Source organism: Colletotrichum fructicola (assembly GCF_000319635.2).
Source record: "Colletotrichum fructicola Nara gc5 chromosome Unknown KSG_Nara_v1_contig10, whole genome shotgun sequence".
In the NCBI taxonomy this organism is placed as follows: domain Eukaryota; kingdom Fungi; phylum Ascomycota; class Sordariomycetes; order Glomerellales; family Glomerellaceae; genus Colletotrichum; species Colletotrichum fructicola.
This window is the reverse complement of record NW_027094060.1, coordinates 430,451-449,629: the sequence shown is the minus strand read 5'-3', so window position 1 is coordinate 449,629 and position 19,179 is coordinate 430,451. Positions and strand designations below refer to the sequence as shown.

Below are 19,179 nucleotides of genomic sequence, written 5' to 3'. Positions count from 1 at the left end.
AGTGCACGCTCGACCGCCAGCGTCCCCGATGGGAAAACGCCCAATTCCCTAGCCTGCGAAAGCTTTAGCATTGTTTCTAGTGCCCATTGGTTTCTGGCGGAAATCGCGATCGAAGTGAGGGACGAGTCCAATCGGGACTTTGGCGGTCGAGTCCGGGCCTAGTCGCACGTAGCTGGACTAACCCGTCCTTTCTAGAAGAATGAGGAACAAAGAATGGCAGCATCGGTGTGTATTTGTACTTTGTATATGCGGTACATTTGATCTGCAATGCATCCTTCCATCGCTTTGGCTAATTAGCCCAACCAGTGTCGTTTGTGTTTCCATGTACTCCTGCGTAGCACACGCCGGACTGACACCGCCGCTTCTGCCGCGCTCCATCGGGATGCCGTGTATCCCACACCGCGCTCGGCATTCTCCCCTTCCGTCCATCTCCTTTCGCTCGGTCATCTCCCCGGCCGAAACCTGCAACCCCCGCCCCTCCTTCCGGAACCCCTGGCACTGGCCTTCAGCCCTCAGGCCTTGGCTAAGCACTTCCAAGGCAGAGAATGGTGCTTGCAACGGTCCTAGACCTGATTTGTCTTTTCGTCTTGGGGTCGGGGGATCAGATTTTCCCGCCTGGCGGGATTTGGGCGAAAGAGCGTCGTCGGCCGGTTTTCCTCGTTCGGGTAGCCCGACGTTATACCCAAATAGAGGCCCCCGCGTCCTTACCTGCTGTAGGGAGATGACATGGCGGAGAGCATGGTCAACGATTGAGCGATGCCAAACTTGTTTGGTATCCTAGCCACCGAGGAATGAAGTAATGCCCAATTACATAATGCTTCGGACGCCTGGCTTGCGCTCACCTGCGCCGGCCCTGATGACTTCAACGACGGTGTTGTTGGCGCTTCCGCCGCAGCATGGCTTGATTTTAACGTAAGGAATATTCAGGGGCGGAGCGGAACGGCGGTGTGGAAGTGAGACGTCGCGCAACTCTTCCTCCATGAGCGCCATTGCGTGTTGTACATTGCATACGCCCCCCAAGCGGGCGATATCTACGTCTCCGTGAAGCCCTCAGGAGCTCTAAGAGCTTCAACGATGGCGCGCGAAAGCCTCTAGAGCCCCTGCAATGCTATCTAAGACTGGGAGTGGAGTTGTAAGCTGTGCATCCCTAGAAAGCCACCCCTGGTTCAGCATCATGAAGGCGCCCAAACCTGAGTCCGAGCAGGTGGCCCGTGAAATCCGGCATCTCAAATGCCTCAGAGGTTGCTCTGTTGCTCACGGATCAGCGTGGCGCCGGCTGAAAAATGAGCCGTCTGTACGTGGGTGGCACAGGCTTGTCAGAGAGGAAGAATCCCGCTTGTCCCTCTGTGCCTCATCACGCGAGAGACATCATCTACGCACTCTGAGGCAGCGAAGGAAATTGAGGGCATTTATGTGGCCGCCACCAGGACCAAGTGCGGTCTGATGAAGCTCGAGGTCGGTGATTTGCTTCGTCGATCCACCGCTTTTGTATAATAGCCCGATGCGAGCAGCAGAACCCTGTTGAGGATCAGTGCTGATCACCAGACGGTCGGTACTGCAGCACTCGCCCGAGCCACAGCCACGGTGTTCTCCAGCAGTAAGCTTGTATGACCTCTCAACCGGTCGTCTCAATCAACTAAAGTTACCATAGAAGTGGGTGGTGATGGTCAGCAAATGGGCATTTTGCCGAACACCATAGGTAGCCACACGCATGAGGCCGTCCAGAAACCTGTTACAATGCATGTGGTGAAAGGGGCTCCCCGCCATTGTAGCCAAGGAATGCGGCTTGCTACTAATTGTTCATCGTCCCATATTGGCTATGTTCTCCCGGTCGAGATGCCCCTGAATGGAGGTCATGCCCGGTAAGACAATGGCAACGTCACAGCTGTGAAAGGGGCCTCGGCTTGTTGGGCCAGCACGTCGCCACTGCTGACCAAGATGGCTTCTATGGGTCCCGCGGGGTCTGGGGATTCTGGGGATGGCGGAGACTTCCGGCGAAATGTTGAAGGGATCGTCCGTGAATGGTCGGCGGTAGGGTCATGACAGTGCTGCCGTGTAGACAATCCGGGCCGCTCTCATGCCGCCCCGTGTCGGCATCCCATGTGGGTCAGTCGCAGTGTGGAACAGCCGTTGAGAGATTCTCCGTTTCATGGCGATGCCGTGGTCGACATGCTCTTCCGACGGTCACGATCCGCTACTCCCCGCGGTGCCTACCTGCTGCCGGGAAGTGGATGACGGGTATCGGACCGGATGCCGAAGATGGTACGGCGCTCAACACAACACACCCGTCAGCCATGTCTGTCACTGGAGGATGTTTTATTTTGAGGACCCAGAAAGACTCACTTCAATGCAATGGCTCGCATTGGCATCAGCGATAGTATCGTCGGTACCCGGATAGCCCTGGGGTGAGAAGCCTCGTCCATAAGGTATGGATGTGAATGCTCCTCACCGAGGGAGGCAAGTGGGGCTTCCCGGGTGAACCTCGCGTCAATATCGCGCAAACTGCGGGTTGTGGAGGCAGGTGAGACGCAATCGGAGACGCTAGTGAGGGGCTATCCGAACTTCAGCCGGCCAAAACCCTGTCTGCGGAATCTCGGGACGGCGTCCAGCTCCATGATCCAGTTGAATTGGCCAATGCGGAGCCGACAGATGGGTCCCAAGACCGGAGTCTGACGCCAGAGGAGGCACAAAGCTCCAGCCGGGGTGAGGGGCAGCACCTCACTCAACGTGGGGTAGCTGGGAGATGCGCTGGACTGATGGACCGCCTGACCGCGTCTTGGAAACCGTAGTTATCCCGTCTGTCCCATCTGTCTTCCCCTCGAGGCCTTTCTCGACGCCTCGGCTGTGTGGTGGGAGAGAGGGGGGTCCGGCGACAGGAATCACCTTACGCTCGCTCCTCTCTGCGCCTCGGCATACCTTGTCTGCCAGTCTTTCCCCGGGAACGAACAATACGTGGTTCTGTTTGCCCAACACAGATATTGGAAAACCACCTCCCACACCATGAGACTAGAGACTGGGGCTGCTGGCTGCTTGAACCGATACTCCGCCGCGGCGTCCGGAGATGGCCCGCTTTCGAGCTCGTAATAAATCTATTTAACACCTCTCAGCCTTCGAGAAACCGACTGATCCTGCCATTTCCAAATCATCCATCCAGCTTCTCCTAGCCACTGCCTATTGTTACGTCGCCTGCTTCCAATTTCAAGCGGCATCTTTTCTGTTCCAACGTAGAGATACCCAGCCAACTAAGGGTTTTATTTTCCGATTTGCCGGTTCAAAGCCCACAATGGCCGATTTCGATGTGGAGGACCTGCTGAAGAAGCTCACCGTCTCCGAGAAGGTCGACCTTCTTGCGGGTAAGCCACCTCGTCCCAACTGGCGCTCTCTCCCCGCGATCGACGTCATCGACAGATGGGATCTTTGTGGGCTAACGCAATTGCTTCAGGTATCGACTTCTGGCACACCAAGGCTCTTCCCAAGCACAACGTCCCTTCCGTGCGACTATCTGATGGTCCCAATGGCGTTCGCGGCACCAAGTTCTTCAATGGCGTTAAGGCCGCCTGCTTCCCCTGCGGAACGGCCCTTGGCGCCACTTTCAACACCGCCCTCCTAGAGGAGGCTGGAAAGAAGATGGGTGAAGAAGCCAAGCTCAAGGGAGCTCACTGCATTCTCGGCCCCACCATCAATATGCAAAGATCCCCCCTCGGTGGCAGGGGCTTCGAGTCTCTGGGTGAAGACCCTGTCTTGGCCGGCCTGGGCTCTGCCGCCATCGTGAACGGCATTCAGAGCACCGGCATCCAGGCGACGCCGAAGCACTTTGTTTGCAACGACCAGGAGCACAGGCGCAACGCTGTTCACAGCATCGTAACTGAGCGAGCCCTGCGCGAGATCTACGCCCTCCCTTTCCAGCTGACTTTCCGCGACTCGCAGCCCGGCGCTCTGATGACGGCCTACAACGGTGTCAACGGCAAGTTCTGCAGTGAGAACCAAGAGCTGCTTGAGGGACTTGTTCGCAAAGAGTGGGGTTGGGACGGCATGATCATGAGCGATTGGTACGGCACGTACAGCACAACGGAGGCGGCCAACGCCGGTCTCGATCTTGAGATGCCCGGTCCTCCGCGCTTCCGTGGAGAGCCCCTGAAGTTCAACGTTTCAACCGACAAGGTCCGCCAACACATTCTGGATGAGAGAGCTCGTGCTATGCTCAAGTTCATCAAGAAGTGTGTGGCAACTGGCATCCCTGAAGGCGCCCCGGAGAAGACTGGCGACACTCCTGAGACCGCTGAGCTGCTGAGACGCATTGGCGGCGAGAGTCTCGTTCTTCTCAAGAATGAGAACAGCGTTCTTCCCCTCAAGAAGGACAAGAAGGTATGATCAAGAGCTTTCTCTCCTATACGACAACAGCAGCTGACTGGAACCGCAGACCGTCGTCATCGGCCCCAATGCCAAAATTTGCACCTACCACGGAGGCGGCTCCGCTTCTCTGGCTGCTTACTACTCCGTCACCCCCTTTGACGGAATCAGCAAGAAGCTGAGCTCTCCACCCGAGTACACCGAGGGTGCCTACTCCCACAAGCTTCTGCCTCTCCTTGGCAACGTTGTCAAGTCAAATGGCCAACCCGGCATGACCATGAAGGCTTACAACGAGCCGCCCACCGACCGCAGCCGCGAGTGCCTCGACGAGCTTATCCTGACCAAGACCGAGCTCCTGCTTGTTGACTACTACAACCCCAAGTTCAAGTCCAACCTCTGGTACGCCGACTTTGAGGGCAGCTTTGTCGCCGAGGAGGATTGCACCTACGAGCTCGGCCTAATCGTCTGCGGCACCGCCAACCTGTTCGTCAACGACAAGCTTGTCATCGACAACACCACCAAGCAGCGCCAGGGAGACGCTTTCTTTGGCGCCGCAACCGTCGAGGAGAAGGGCCATGTCGAGCTCAAGAAGGGCGAGACTTATACCTTTAAGGTCGAGTTCGCCTCGGCCCCTTCGTCAAAGCTCCAGGGTGACAATGTCGTCTTCGGTGGTGGTGCCCTCCGCATCGGTGGTTGCAAGGTTATTGATGACAAGGCCGAGATCGCAAAGGCTGCTGCCCTCGCAAAGGACGCCGACCAGGTCATCATCTGCTCTGGCCTTAACGCTGACTGGGAGACTGAGGGCAATGACCGCGCCGACATGGAGCTTCCTGGCTACCTCAACGATCTCATCTCTGCCGTCGGCAAGGCTAACCCCAACACCGTTGTCGTTAACCAGTCAGGAACGCCTGTGCGCATGCCGTGGATCAATGACGTTGCCGCCCTTGTGCAGGCCTGGTATGGAGGCAACGAGACGGGTAACGCCATCGCCGATGTCCTGTTCGGCGATGTCAACCCTTCAGGAAAGCTGTCTCTCAGCTTCCCCGAACGCGTCCAAGACAACCCGGCTTACCTCAACTACCGCGCTGAAGCCAGCCGCACTCTGTACGGCGAAGATATCTACATTGGCTACCGCTACTACGAGTACATCGACCGCCCCGTCCTCTTCCCCTTTGGTCACGGTCTGTCTTACACGAGCTTCGCCTTTAGCGATCTCGTCGTCAACGACAAGGACGGCAAGCTTACCGTCGACGTCACAGTCAAGAACACAGGCTCTCTACAGGGTGCCGAGGTCGTCCAAGTTTACGTGGCGCCTAAGCAGAAGGCCAAGATCAACCGCCCACTCAAGGAACTCAAGGGCTTCGCCAAGGCGGCGCTGAAAGCGGGCGAGAGCAAGAAGGTGACGGTCAGCATCGAGACCAAGTACGCTGCCAGCTACTTCGACGAGGAACGCCATCAGTGGTGCGCAGAGAAGGGCGAATACGATGTTGTCGTCAGCGACAGCAGTGTTGTCGCCGACAAGGCCCTCAAGGGATCATTCAGCGTCGGTGAGACGTTCTGGTGGTCGGGATTGTAGACTAATGGTTGATGTCCATGTGGATGGCAGGGAAAAAGGAGTAAAATATCTTTTCATAGCTGTCTTGGGTATGTAACGAATGAATGATGAATGCGCACATAAAATATAAATGTTCTCATTTGCTTCGTGGGCCACATCAGTAGAATCTTGAATACACGAACTTCCGCCCAAACATCTCAAATAGTCACGTCTATCATATCATGTATTCATAGGTCGTAGGAGTGCAGAAGACAGACTTCCAGAGCCGTACTGCCAAAGGTCCGTTACCCGAACGAAAGCTGCTGTTAAGGCGAGCTCACGCGCTTTTCTCTCATATCGCCATCAGAGCTTGGTGTGCTGTTATCTTCGATCCTTCGAAGTTCGTTCGGCGGTATCCACGGCTCCGCGTCGCCCAGTCGCTGTGCTGTCAAGCCAGCGCTGCCGGCATTCTTCATCCCCGCCTCGAGCTGGCGTTGGTACGATATGCGACGAAGGCGTTCCGCTTCTGCCGGGGTCAAGTGAAGCTTCAGAGTCTCGTCAGCATAGGTCTTAAAAATGCAGCTGCGCACACCTGGGGCGGTACATACGTAGAGTTCAACAAGAATGGCATGGATGGCTAGAGCCAGCCACGAGCCCGCACCGAAGACGGCTGCGAATCCCGCCGCAATCTCGGCAGGCTGGTGGGCGTCCACGTTGGCGTGAACAAGAACGTTCAAGCCAGGATACTCGCCAGAGTAAAAGCCTCCACAGTCAGGGTAGAAGCCGAGGACCTTGGTCTGGTTGTGGCGGAAGATGAAGTCCAAGACCGCGCACTGCTTCACCTCGTAGTAGGTTGGGTCGGTATTGGCCACGACTCTAGCAGCCAAGAAACTGATGATGCGCATGGTGATGATGAAACCAGCCTGGGGGCACCATGATCGTTAGTTTTGAGCCTTTGGAGACCTGGGATGTGTCCTTACATATACCCAAGCCCTGAGCATCCAGGCACGATGCTGTTCGATCTGGAGTTTCTTGACGTTGTAAATAGCAAGCCCCAACGCTCCAAGGAACATGACGCTGCCTCCGCCCACGGCCGTCTGCATACTGACACCACCACCAAAGGTACGCCGCGCTATCATGAAGACGCCAATGATGCCGACGATACTGAGGAGAAGGACGAGGTATCCGTTGAGGCGGTGGAACAGGATAGCCTTGTGGCGGATGACGGGAACGAACTGGAGGCAGGCCAAGAAACCACCGGGCAACACACCAGCTAGATGCATGATGATGCCAATCCTCCCCGTGCCGGATTGGTAGTAGTAGCACTCTCCCGGGAGGGCCCCTGATCTGTAATCTGGATTACAGAATATACCTTTGAAGTCGAAAAACATTAGGCGGGTGAGGATGAAGCCCACCATGGCACCGGCCGTGATAAAGAAGAGAGCAAAGTTATAACCCTTTTTGAAGCCGAGTGGGTTATAGATCTTACGCACAAAGGTAACAAAACCGTTGGCGGGAGGCCTTGGGGGAGGAGACATAGTGGCAGGCGGGCAGACTCAGCTAAACAAAAACCCATCGGCGTGCAACAATGGGCAAGCTGGAGTGAGACAAGCAGCCGCTCCTTGATACGTGCTTCTCGCTGAAGAATGGAGAGGAAGAAGAGTCGTACAATCACGGACAAGATTGCGAGATACGGCCAGTGGAAGAGACGAACGGCCTCTCATATACGTTGACAGAGACATCGTCAGACAATGGAAGCACCCGAGACCTCGGACATCGATCCTAAAGTGGTGTTCAGCCTTGGTAGAGGATGAGGAGGGGGGTGAGCGATGAACATCGCTTGACAGGGTAAGGGCTGGGCTGGGCCAGGCTGGCTCCCATCCGGATCCCCCGCCAAAGATGCGTCGCTGCAGCTGGGCATATAGGATTAGCCGTTTGACAGCGCACCGGAGTCGTGTCTCACCAGATGCATGGCACCATGACATACAAGATAGAGGAGCTTGGCATCCTTGCTCCAACGATACAGGGCCAAGCTCGGCCGAGAGGGTGGGAATGGCACATCTGGACTCGAGCCGGGGGACAGCAGGTGTTTTCCGACCAGGCGGCTACCACGTCGTAGGTTTTCTCTCTCTCTGCAGTTTTCAAGCAGGTATCCGTCAGGAGAGGACGCTTAGGCAGGAGAAAGAGCAAGTGGTGACACTGGGAGGCGTTGCGGGACGGATCATGCATGCTCACCGGTCCTGTCACCGGCCGGCGTGGCGGCAAAGAAAGGGAAGAGGGCATAGCTAGCCAGTAAGAGGGCGAAGAGATGGGTGCCGGCCTCGCGAGGCTTCCTGCAAGTGGTTCACGAGAAAGAGGCTTCCCAGGTCGGTCCACTTAAGGCGAGGGAATTACCTGACGTGCAGATGGCGTGGGCGCCGAGGGCCACGAGATGCGGCCGTACGGGAGGGATCGAATACAAGCGGGCTGCATTAGTGTCGATTTGGGAGGCGGGGCGAGCAAGGAAGAGCGAAAGATGAGATGGTTGAGAAAGGCCATGAGGCAGGAGCCAGCCGATGGCGGTGTGATTGTGTGTTTCTGCAGGTATGTGATGTGCGGTGTGCCTCCACCTTGCTCATGACATTGCACCGGTTATCGTCCAACGTCTGCCTCGAATTTGTCCGCTCCTCTGATGAGGCTCATTCTGATGTACTACGTCGCCTTTCGCAACCGTCTTATCCCATCAAGGCACCCACGCTCCGGTAAAGAGGTTGGAATTGTGCGGGGCGGGCGACGAGCCAAGACCGAGGTATTGCAGCACATCTGCCGCATACGTTGATGCCGGGCTAGTACCTTGGGCTAAGCCGCCTACGACGAGTCCGAATCATAGGGTCCTTTTGAGCAGACGGATGGGAAGTAGAGAGCAGGAAAGGAGGAAGAGGAGAAGGAGGCTAGGCGTGAGACACGAGAGCCCTGGTGGCTTCTTTAGCTTGGATTAGCTGTGTTTATCATACACAGCCGCCGGCAACGTTGGAAGCCTGGACAAGTAGGAGGACTTCTAGATGCTGCCGGTGATCTTTCTTTTTCCTTTTTCCTTTTTTTTTTTTTTTTTTTTTTTTTTTTTTTTAACGTGGTGGTTGGAGGATGCTGACTGACTGCAATGCAAGGGACCCGCGAGCTTCGCCATGGGAGCGAGCACATGGCTCGAGTAACAAATTGGGAAACGCGTGGTATCGATCGGTGGAGCAATCATTGGGTTAAGCTCCTATGTATCCGTATCCGTATGCAGGACACCGTTGATGGAACGTTGGAGGTGAATGTGGTGGACGCGAGCTTTGACCCCCTTTCGTCGTTGGCGTGGGCAGTTGCGAGTCGAAAAATCCCATCAAGACCTAGAAAAAAGAAATATCAATATGCCCATGGCCGAGGCTGGCCCCCATCGTCGTCACATGATTCGTCCGGCACGTATCCCGCGTAAAGAGGGCACCACAACAACACGCTCCACCTTCCCAAACCACCTCGGTGCACCTTTACCTCACTACTAGGTAAGGTACCTTCCGGTCGACACCGACCCCACACCAGTACCCTTTCTACCTTACGTCTACCTAAGGCAGGTCCTCCCGTCCCGCTACAATCGCCGTGCCGTGTCCGGCCGCGTTCCCGCCCCCTCCTCACCGTGTTCCTCTACCTACTCGATCACTCTTGCGCCTCGCCATGTCGTCAACCCAAGCAGCTCCGCCAACCGTGATAGCGCAGAAGCAATCCTTCCTCGCTACCCAAATCCGCCTACTTTCGCAGCCTATCCAACCGTCCCGCACATGGCTTGCCGCCAACGACTACTCCGAATCACCACTAAGTGATGCCTTGATCGAGCACGTGGTTACTCGTCTGAACCACAACATCGCCCAGCACTCTCGGCGCGCCTACCCTCACCAGGCCAGCCGACACGTCGCCGAGCAGATTGACTCTCTTTACCTATCACATCCCACAACTGTACAAGAAGATGAGCCATCTGACGGTCTCTCGCTCTCTCTTGACCTGAGTAGCCCCCACCCCCCCCAAATTGTTTATGCACCGCTCCATATACCTGCAGGTACGTAGGCTGACCGAACCGGAACAAAGCCGATGACGCTGCCGTCAAGTCACTGCCCGCAACATGGCCATCTGATGGCGATGTGACTACGTATCCCATGGAAGCCAGGCGCTATCACGACCAGTTTGAACGTCTTAAATCGCTTGCACAGCAGAGGCAGCAAGTGAGAGATCGTGTCGAGCGACTTGGGCGTATGAAAGCTGTATTGAATCCTTTCCACTCGGACAGGTCCGGCGTCGGGGTTCAGGAGAATCTTGTCACACGCGACGGCGAGGTCGAGAAAGAAATGGAACGCATGCGGGTTCTGCTAGCTCGTGTCGGCGGCCGTGTTAGCCTCCTACCCGACTCAACCGAGTCTGGGTCTCTTCTCAGGGAGGACGACTCTCTCGTCGTGGAGCCTGTGGCTACGGGCGAGAAACGGAAGCTTGATGACCTTTTGGGCAGTTTTTGAGAAGACGCTGTCAAGCCAGCCCAATGTACGCACAAAGGTGAAGGACTGTGTAATTCTTTCATGATTCGTGTTTCATTATTGGGCACGAAGAGTGTTACTAGGTTCTAGGTTTCAAAAAGGATACCCCGACGCAGTACAAGATACAAGATGTTACTTCGCTTTCCCACCGCAAGCACACTGCAATGCATGGCTGCGCAAGCCCTCTACTTGGAGTAAAAAAACCAGGCCTTCATGTTCTGCTCGGACCGGACCGAAGTGGCAAGGATGCATCTCAAAGATCATCGCCGCTGGGTGCAATGCTCTTTTTCCTCTGCTGTATTTCACCCTCCAGCGTAGCATCCTTGGCACTGTCGTCAACGTCTAGCCCCTTTGGTTTCTTCTTGCTGGAGTCGGCATCCTTGGCTATCACCTCCTCTTCTGCAAATGGATTAGGTGGCACAACGCGTAACTTGACTATGACCTCGTTTTCATCGTCTTCAAGTACCTTGTGATACACTCGGAGTCCTACCACGGCAACGGCGTTCCACGGGTCTCTCTCAAATTCATCCTGGTCATCTAGGAGATTCGAAGGGTTCGATGGCGGCGGCAGGCGTCCAGGGCTGTTCTCCCGCGACTTGAAGTCTTCGATCCTGATGTCGAGCTCTCGCTCGGATAAGTCGGAAAGGGAGGAGATGCTCGACAAGTCGTCATCGGATTCACAAAGCATCACACCGAACGCGTCGGAATTTTCCGACGGGGCTGATGGATCGCTTTGGGTGTCTTCGCTTCTCTGGGGCTTGGCTTGCCGGCTTTCATTCGTTGTATTGGCGGCTTCTCGGCGGATGTCCACGATTGGAGTTTCCCTAGCTTTCGCGGGATGCAGCCCAGCCAGACCGCGGTTGTCCGAAGATCCCCCCAAGATCCCACTTGGAGTCGCCTCAAATGGTCGCGTAACATCTCCGACAGGTCCAGAGTCCGACAACGTCTTCGGTGAGGCTGCATGCTTATTGCTAGCACCGCTGCTTGCACTTTGTTTGTCTCGTTCAGAGATGTTTAAGTCTTTGGTCTGAACTTCCAGTTCCTGAATCTGGACGTGCTTTTTGGGAGACGATTTGAATTTCTCGGGGGTCTGCGCTGATTTCTCGGGTCCAGGGCGATCGTTTGTGTCGTATCGGGTCTTTGCTTGTGTGGCCTTTCTCTTTTCTGCCCTGGCTTTATGTCTCGCGTGCCGCTTCGCCATCTGTTTCTTGTCCCGCTTTGCGGCCTTGACGCGCAGGTAATGCTCCTGCTCGCGCTCTTCTTGGATTTTGCTCCTGATCTCGGCGCGCTTCTTCTCCCGCTGCTTGTTCTCGTGGGCTTCTCGTGCTACCTTTAGCTCAGCTGACTCGACAACTCTCCCCTTGCTATGGGCAAGGTCGTAAGCCAGCCCAATGCGAGTCAACTTCTCGCGGCGACTTTTGGCATTGTTTCTGATGACCTGCTCAATCGGCAAAATACTGTCATTCCGTACTGCGTCAATTCTGACGTAAACTTCGTAACTACCGGCTTCGAGGTCTAGCTCCACGTTGACGGATCGATTCATGCGGTAAGATGCTGGGCTCCGTACGACATAGTCCTCCTGGCCGGCTATGTGCAGACGGAATTGCAGGTCAAACCTATACTGGCCTTCCAGGCCTTTGAAGTATCGTTCGTCGAGATTTGCCAGAACCAGAACCACAGAAGTAGGCTTGGAAAGCTCAAAGGCGAAATGAGTATCGTGGTAGTCAAGGGTCCACGGTACTGAGAACGTCGTCCAAATGGACGTTACCTTCCACTCGGGTCCAAACAAACGTGTCACGTCGAAAATGTTGTACTTCTTGAGCAGGTCTTGGTACGAAATCCAGAAAGCTCCATCATCCCCAAACTTGTGATTGAGCTTCTGGAGCCACTCAGGCGTCCACTGTGAAGAGCCATCGCCTGATGATGTTAGCACATATAAGAGCACATGCTCATGGAAATAGGCCGCACTTACTCCAAGCACCCTTCCATTCCCCCTTTCCCCAAGGGTTCTTGAGTAGAACAAGTCGTTGGTTGTCCATCTCGACAGCTTTCATGACGCTATAAGCATGCATTTCAATGATGCCCTTGCGTTCGCCCCATCCTTTGGAAGCGAATCCAGTAGAGCATCCAAGCAACCAGGATTCGTTGACTCTGAGGAGTTTCTCTTTCCAGAAGTACTCCTTGTCTAGGATATCGGTGGTATAGATCTCTGAAGTTACACCGCCGGTAAGGTCCTCAATAGCCTCGCCGGTGAAACCCCCTTCGATGCAGGCATAATCTCCGTGTGCTTTAGCATAGGCTTTCTCGAGAAGTGGCAGCCAAGTTTCGTTTGGGTTCTCGCACTGAGCAAAGTAAAGAGCCCCGCTGTTTGACTGGTAGATCCGTCGATAGGCCTCTTCTGAGTTGACACGTTCTCGATCCTCCCAGAGAATACGTTCAAGATAGCCTTCGTCGTAGTCGGGTTTTGTGAGATACAACTAATGCGAGCGGTGTCAGCCAAGGTCGATAACAGCGGGGCAAGGAGTCCCTCGGTAGGCATTGCTCGCTGACACCGGAATCGTTCACACTCTTTCGTCGACTTACGTACCTTATCGTCAATGATTTCGCTGAACCACTCACCGTCCCTATGGAACACAAAGCCATAGACGCCGACGTCTTGGTCATGGGCAACACAATTTTTCTCGATCAGGCCAGATTTATTGCTAAGATTGCACAGCGCAGCCATTAGCCAGCAGTCTCCATCTCTACCTTGGCGCACGTCGTTAGCGGTAGGGCCATCGATGTAGAATTGAGGGCTGTCGAAGATGTCAACAACGCGCTTCACAGCCTTCGGTGCGAACGATGACGGGGAGGGCTCCTTGTTCTTGGTATTCCAGAGGGACTCCAGGCAATCCCGTCTGCCAAACTTAAGATCGAACTCGAGGTCGAAATGAGGATCCCGGTACTTCTGATTTACTCTCCGACACTCTTGGACGATCTTGTCAACCTTGGTTTTGCAGACTGCCGCAGCCTCGTCATATGATGTCTGGGTGCATACTCCGGTAGCTGCAGCCGATCGTCGGGCGACTTTCTCGGCGTATTCGTTCTGAGGGATGACAGTGGTCGCTTTTCAAAGTTAGAACCAGCAGCAACACACCCTGGGTCATACAAGGACGAGAGAACATGGGGTTAAACACCACGAACCTTTACCAGGGGTCTTGGTGGTGAATTTCGTCCAAAACTCATCAATAATGTCTTGGGGAGGCTGTTGCTTCGCTTTTCGGGGTTTGCTGACGGTGACGGGCATCCTGGCTAAGTATGTTCGGCGTCGCGGGTGATCGAGGGCGGGCGGGCCGACGCAAGATGCGATTACTGAGTCTGAGCTGGAATCGGAGCTGTAATCCATGTTGATTGATGTTGCCCAGAAGTCGCGTTGATGGGGAAGGGGCCAATGGTCTTTACCGCCGATGCACTTGCCGACACATGCGGACGTTGGACACTTGCATGTGCGCCTGGACAAGGCAGGTGTGCAGTGGCAGGTATCTAGAAGTGGCAGGCATGAAATAGAAGCGAAAGAAGTCTGCCGAGCAGTAGGCAGGAACCCAAGTGAAGAAAAAAGAAAGAAGGAGCAATTTCATACGATGATGGTCATAGTGAACGGCAGAACAAATCAAGGCTCCGGCTTGGGCTTCTGCTGTGGCATTCGCTGTGGCTGCGGCTGCGGTCCTGGGTATGTCGCGTTGGGGGCGGCGCCATTTATACCAGCTCATTCGGCGGCTGAAGTCCCATGATGATCAACGGCGGCTTTGTATTACCGCTAAGGCACGCCTGCTGACGCGACCGCTACACTGACATGCATAGCAGCCGCATGAAGACTCGGACGAGTGTGACTACCAAGTTGACTAGGCTGGCGCTTGTAGTTGGGCGGGTACGACACCCTTGGGACCGCAACGAATCCGCCTACATTTCTGACTTGGCCAGGCAGGTGAACAGGTAAATAGGCAAGCAGGCAGCAAGCGGACAAATGAATTGAAAAGGATCCCCATCCCGTTTGCTGTATTGATCTGGTTATTGACGCGTGTGTACGCACGCAGAGAGTGCTTTTGTTCACCTCATGTGTCCTGCATGCGAGAGCACTCACTTCCTACCTATATGACGTTACACACATCAGCCCCCAAAATCTTTAGTTGTCTCGTTCAACTATCCCGCTTCAGGTGTTTGGCCGGCCGCCTGCAAAGTCATTTAAGTGTTCATGATCATCTCACTCACAAAATTGGCTGGTATCCCGCCATAAGAGGGAGTAAAGTGAAATCTTCCTGCTAGGGCAATGCTTGCAAGTTACAGTATGCCCGCGGGTATGGCCGGTGCTCTTAGCAAGAGACCCACTTAGGCCGTGCCGTTGCGGCTCCGTCCCGCTCCCGGGTGAGAGCTGGCCAAAGCTTCCAGTGTCCCGTTGATCGCCTTACGGACACTGAGCGACGCCGGAGTAGGTGGGCGAGACAAGACGGCCTACACTATTGTATGGTCTTCATCAGCCCTGGTCTATTTGGGCTGATTCAGACGCACGCGAGAAAAACGCGAACCATTCGTTTAAGCAAAAGCTTGGGTCCTTCTAGTGGAATCACATCACCTCATGCAGTACGCCTAGCCCATTCGAGGCCTAGCGACTCGATGCCCTTCTGCCGCATAACTCCCTGCAATCTCCTCGTGATTTCTCGCCCATGCAGGCGACCGATGATTCGGCACACCGTACGCAATCGTGTGCCATCGCCATGCCGACGCAGTTGCTGATTTAGCGCATCGCCGTACCACAATCCGATCTAACAAGCCCAACGTATTGTGGCGCTTCCTACCAGCCATGCCATCGACCGGTGCAAATCATCTCGGGGCGCCCATCACAACATCATCTTTCCTCCTCCAAGGACACTCAAACGACTCAATCAACTGCTTCTTTTTTTTGTGCGTCACGCCACAACAGCTTTGCCATGGTGTCCACCATGTCTCCCTTCGAAAGGGTCTTCTACTCAACAACCACTTCCACCGCCCCAAAACTCTTTTTCTTCATAAAAGACTCGGATCTCTCACCCCCCCCTCAGCCATATCTTTCATTCCAATGAAATCTCCTAGCCTGGCCTGCTCGGTAAGCGAAGGTCTACAGACAGTTTTGAACTGCCCGTGCAGACCGCAGCGTCCCATCGCCTGTCAGTGTTCAATTCCCTAGCCGCCAGCCGCCTTGACACCATATTGTCCTGTGGAATAATTTTGCCGCCGCCGTAGTTCAGATCCAATCTGGGGCTGCGCGCCGACTATGAACCATTCTGGATCACGCAATGGTGCGCGTAAACAGGGAGCTAAGTCGAACCAGAAGGAACCGTAGATAGCCATGAGGTCACGAACTTTCCTTTTCCAAATGCAGGAATGAAGATGCATATAAATACGTTGAGACCGTCCGTCGTGAGAGTCGTTGCAAGAACCAAGGGTAGTATGAAGAGAGGAAGCCTTTCCCGTTTTGTTCCAGAAAATGAATCGTGTTGACGAAGGGGAATCCCAGTAGACGCCGTGTAAAGCAAAGGATGTCGATTGGCGACAAGCCGTTTTTATGCAGGAAGTAAAAGTAATAACCAGAATGAAATGGGCAAGGTGCAGGTGTTATGGTAGGTAGGTACGAGAGGCGTAAAGGGTCGTGCTGAAAACATAAGGAAACCAACAACGATGCGCTGGCGCGTGTAGAACTAGCGGAGCGGCTGCTTTTCACGCAGCCAACTTCTTCCCAGTCCGGAACCGCCTCATGGAGAGGACGACGCGGCCACGGATCATTGCTTAAGCAACGGGGGCGATGGGTGCAACAGCGGGCGCGGCGATGCCAGCGGCGGCATTCATGTCAACGTCGTTGGGAATCTCGCCATTCGCGTTCTTCTGGGGGCAATCGCGCGAGATGTGGCCAGCCTCGCCGCACTGGTAGCAAGTCTTGCCAGCAGTGTTCAAAGGACCGCCGTTGGGCGCGGTGCAGTCACGAGAGATGTGGCCGAGCTTGCCACAAGCGTAGCACTTCATGGCCTGAGCCTGGCAATCCCTCGCGAAGTGGTTAGGGCCTCCGCACTTGTAGCAGGTGGCGGGGCGGGGACCACCAGCGAAACCGCCACGTCCGTAGCCGCCGAAAGCACCACGAGGAACGGGGGCGCCACGTCCGATGCCGACGCCGGCAGGGTTGGGGCAGGCACGCTTTTTAAATTTTTACGTCAGCTTCTCATCGACGGCGATTACGCAAGATTGCTTACAGCGAGGTGACCGGGCTGGCCGCAGTTATAGCAGCGGCCACTGGTGCCAGCGCCGCTCAATCGCAGGGTAGGGCAGTCGGCCTGGACGTGACCGAGGCCCTGGCAATGGTAGCACTGCTTGGCCTCGGTGGTGCGCGGCAGCGGGCAGCCGTTGGACTCATGGCCGGGTTGCTTGCCTGACATTGAGAGTCAGAAATTCTTCCAATATTGACCGATCTTTGGGGATAGAACTCACAGTTGTAGCAAAGACGCTCAGCTGACGAGCAAACCTCGGCGTAGTGGCCAACATTGCCGCACTTGTAGCACGCGCGACGGGAGAGGGAAGACATCTTGCAGTCTGATGTAAAGCTATCAGAGAAGGAAGGTTAGTCGATTTACTCTTGGCTAGATTTGTGCTCGTTGTAGCGGTTTATTGAGGAAATCCAGCTTGTCGGATGGTGTTGCAGCGGAAGTATTCGTCTCCAAGGTCCCTGATGTGCAATCCTCTTCGGACGGAATATCCGGCAATAGGGTACACAGTTGCGCTGGGAGCTCAGATCTTGGGCAGTGATGACACGCGTTTCTGATGCCTCGGTCCGTCCATTTTCTTTATAGATTTGCTTAAGTAGACCCATGCCAATCACCCGGGACTTGATTTGTGGTCGAAGCGCGCAAAGAGAGGGATCTTTGCCAATGCGAAGGATGCCGTTGGGAATGAACCTGCGAACGCAAGGGCGCAAATGACGCAGGCTTCGGTCTCATCGTGGTCTGGCGCTGTTTGTTGCCGGCTTGCGATTGAGGGATTATCGCAAGTGATCCACCGAGGGCTTTTCGGGAGGAGGCGCATCGGGGCGAGATCGAGTGTGGGGGACTGAGGTGGCGCGCAGGAGTAACGCAACAGTCGCAGCGCAACGATATGAATAGCCAATTGAGTCCGGTGGACTATCGGATCAATGTAGCATCAGGTAGGCTCCAGAGACCGCGATCTGTGAAGTTGGGATCGCAGCTTGACGTGCGAACCCGACAGAACGGGTGTCTTGGCAAGAAGACGAGGATTGCGGTCGTTAAAAGTAGTGGTGGGCCAGAGAGCAAAGCAACAGGCGGGGTTGGCGCATTTCCGCGGGTCGCATAGCGAGATGCGCAATGCGTGCGGGACCAAGGAAGAAGCGATCGCATCTTCAGTGTGGCAGTCTCCCAAGTTTCTTCGTGGGGGGGCAGAGAGATGGGATGCGGCAGGACTATCGTGATCGTTCCCGTTGCGTTGGGTGGGCGCATTCTGGTGAGGCTGATGGCGAATGCTGCTGTGGCAGGCTGGCCCTCGTCGACCGTGTCGCATTGGGTTGGCAGAAAGAGACGTTTGCGACGGCACGCTGGGCTGGCTGGGCAGGGAAGGCAAGATGAGGGGTAGATTGAGGGAAAAGGCACAGAGAGAGAGACAGAGAGAGACAAGGACAGAGAGGTGCTGGGGGCAATGCTGATGCGATGGATGCAGGTACAATCGAGGGCGAAACTCACCTTTTCGCGAAAAATTGCCTTTGGGAAAATTCGGGAACAGTTCGTTTCCACGAAGGTTGCTGTTGTTTAATGGGCAAAAAAAATAATAATGTGTGAGGAAAGAGGGGTCTGGTCCTTTCTAGTAGCGAAGAAAAAAGGACGGGACACGGCTGGGCTGGCTGGACCTGACCTGTGACTGCGGCTGTGACCCAACGGGGGACTAGACCAGACTGGACTGCTTAGGTAGGTAAGTAGGTAAGTAGCGAAGGCAGGTAGTATGGATGCAGGTAGGTTGCCCGCTGGTTTGATGGCGGATGACGGAATGTTGCTTCCGGGGTAGGAGGCCGAGGGACTGGGGACTCCCAGGACCGCTGGGCAGGACTGACTGACTGACTGACTGACTGGGGACTTGGACGGGGCTACCTCAGTGAGGGGGGGGGGGACCTAAAGTGGCTACGGATGCCTCGAGATAAAACTAAGGGTAAAAGGTATTTGTCTCAAGTCTTGCTGAAGGGGTGAGATGTTGCAGAGAATAAGCAAGCGCACTCGGTCAGTACCTTACTTACCTACCTTAGGTACTTGCCTACGTGCCTGCCTAATTACCAACTACCTACGCCGTAGGCAAGCTGGACAACACGGAGGATGACGGGCGGGGTGGGAGGGCGAAGCGCGAGCTTTCTGTTTCTCTTCCTTCCCTTCTCGTCTCGCGGGTATCGTGTCCAACAATCCCCAATACCAAGAGCAGTCATCACCCGGTTCTAAAGTCATCCAAAGTCACCACCAACCCCTCCATCGCCTCGCCCGCCATCGGTCAGTCAGTGACTGCAGTAGCGTGCGTTGGAGGGGGAAGCCTGGTCATGGATGTCGACCGGAAAGGAAAGGCGAGGCCAGGACAGGGCCAGGATGTGTACAGTTTGGGGTGAGAGCTGAACAGGCCGGGCTGGCTGGCTACCTGAGCCATCGGGATGGATGGCAGCGTTTGTAGCAGGGGGTTCGAGGCAAGGAAAAACTTCCTCGTCAGAGA

At 55.2% G+C, this 19,179-nt stretch overlaps 5 protein-coding genes across 5 annotated transcripts; 2 read left to right on the top strand and 3 right to left on the bottom strand.

Moving 5' to 3' along the window:
• Window positions 1-3,283: 3,283 nt before the first annotated feature.
• bglI-2 (putative beta-glucosidase I) lies at window positions 3,284-5,926 on the top strand (the record flags this gene model as incomplete). The annotated part of the gene is made up of 3 exons (XM_032020583.1): window positions 3,284-3,353; window positions 3,443-4,365; window positions 4,421-5,926. The coding sequence occupies 3 exons, from the start codon at window positions 3,284-3,286 to the stop codon at window positions 5,924-5,926; spliced, it is 2,499 nt and encodes an 832-aa protein (XP_031882352.1).
• Window positions 5,927-6,210: 284 nt separating this feature from the next.
• Window positions 6,211-7,422, bottom strand: CGGC5_v015640 (uncharacterized protein; the record flags this gene model as incomplete). The annotated part of the gene is made up of 3 exons (XM_032020584.1): window positions 6,211-6,429; window positions 6,493-6,807; window positions 6,865-7,422. 3 exons carry the CDS (start codon window positions 7,420-7,422, stop codon window positions 6,211-6,213), a joined length of 1,092 nt encoding a protein of 363 aa, XP_031882351.1.
• Window positions 7,423-9,577: 2,155 nt separating this feature from the next.
• fta4 (Inner kinetochore subunit fta4) lies at window positions 9,578-10,407 on the top strand (the record flags this gene model as incomplete). Its single annotated transcript, XM_032020585.1, has 2 exons — window positions 9,578-9,905; window positions 9,986-10,407. 2 exons carry the CDS (start codon window positions 9,578-9,580, stop codon window positions 10,405-10,407), a joined length of 750 nt encoding a protein of 249 aa, XP_031882350.1.
• Window positions 10,408-10,678: 271 nt separating this feature from the next.
• Window positions 10,679-13,810, bottom strand: Capn8 (Calpain-8; the record flags this gene model as incomplete). Its single annotated transcript, XM_032020586.1, has 4 exons — window positions 10,679-12,342; window positions 12,398-12,902; window positions 13,013-13,530; window positions 13,609-13,810. The coding sequence occupies 4 exons, from the start codon at window positions 13,808-13,810 to the stop codon at window positions 10,679-10,681; spliced, it is 2,889 nt and encodes a 962-aa protein (XP_031882349.1).
• Window positions 13,811-16,224: 2,414 nt separating this feature from the next.
• On the bottom strand, window positions 16,225-17,011 carry GIS2 (Zinc finger protein GIS2; the record flags this gene model as incomplete). Its single annotated transcript, XM_032020587.2, has 3 exons — window positions 16,225-16,626; window positions 16,683-16,858; window positions 16,918-17,011. The coding sequence occupies 3 exons, from the start codon at window positions 17,009-17,011 to the stop codon at window positions 16,225-16,227; spliced, it is 672 nt and encodes a 223-aa protein (XP_031882458.2).
• Between the last annotated feature and the right edge of the window lie 2,168 nt (window positions 17,012-19,179).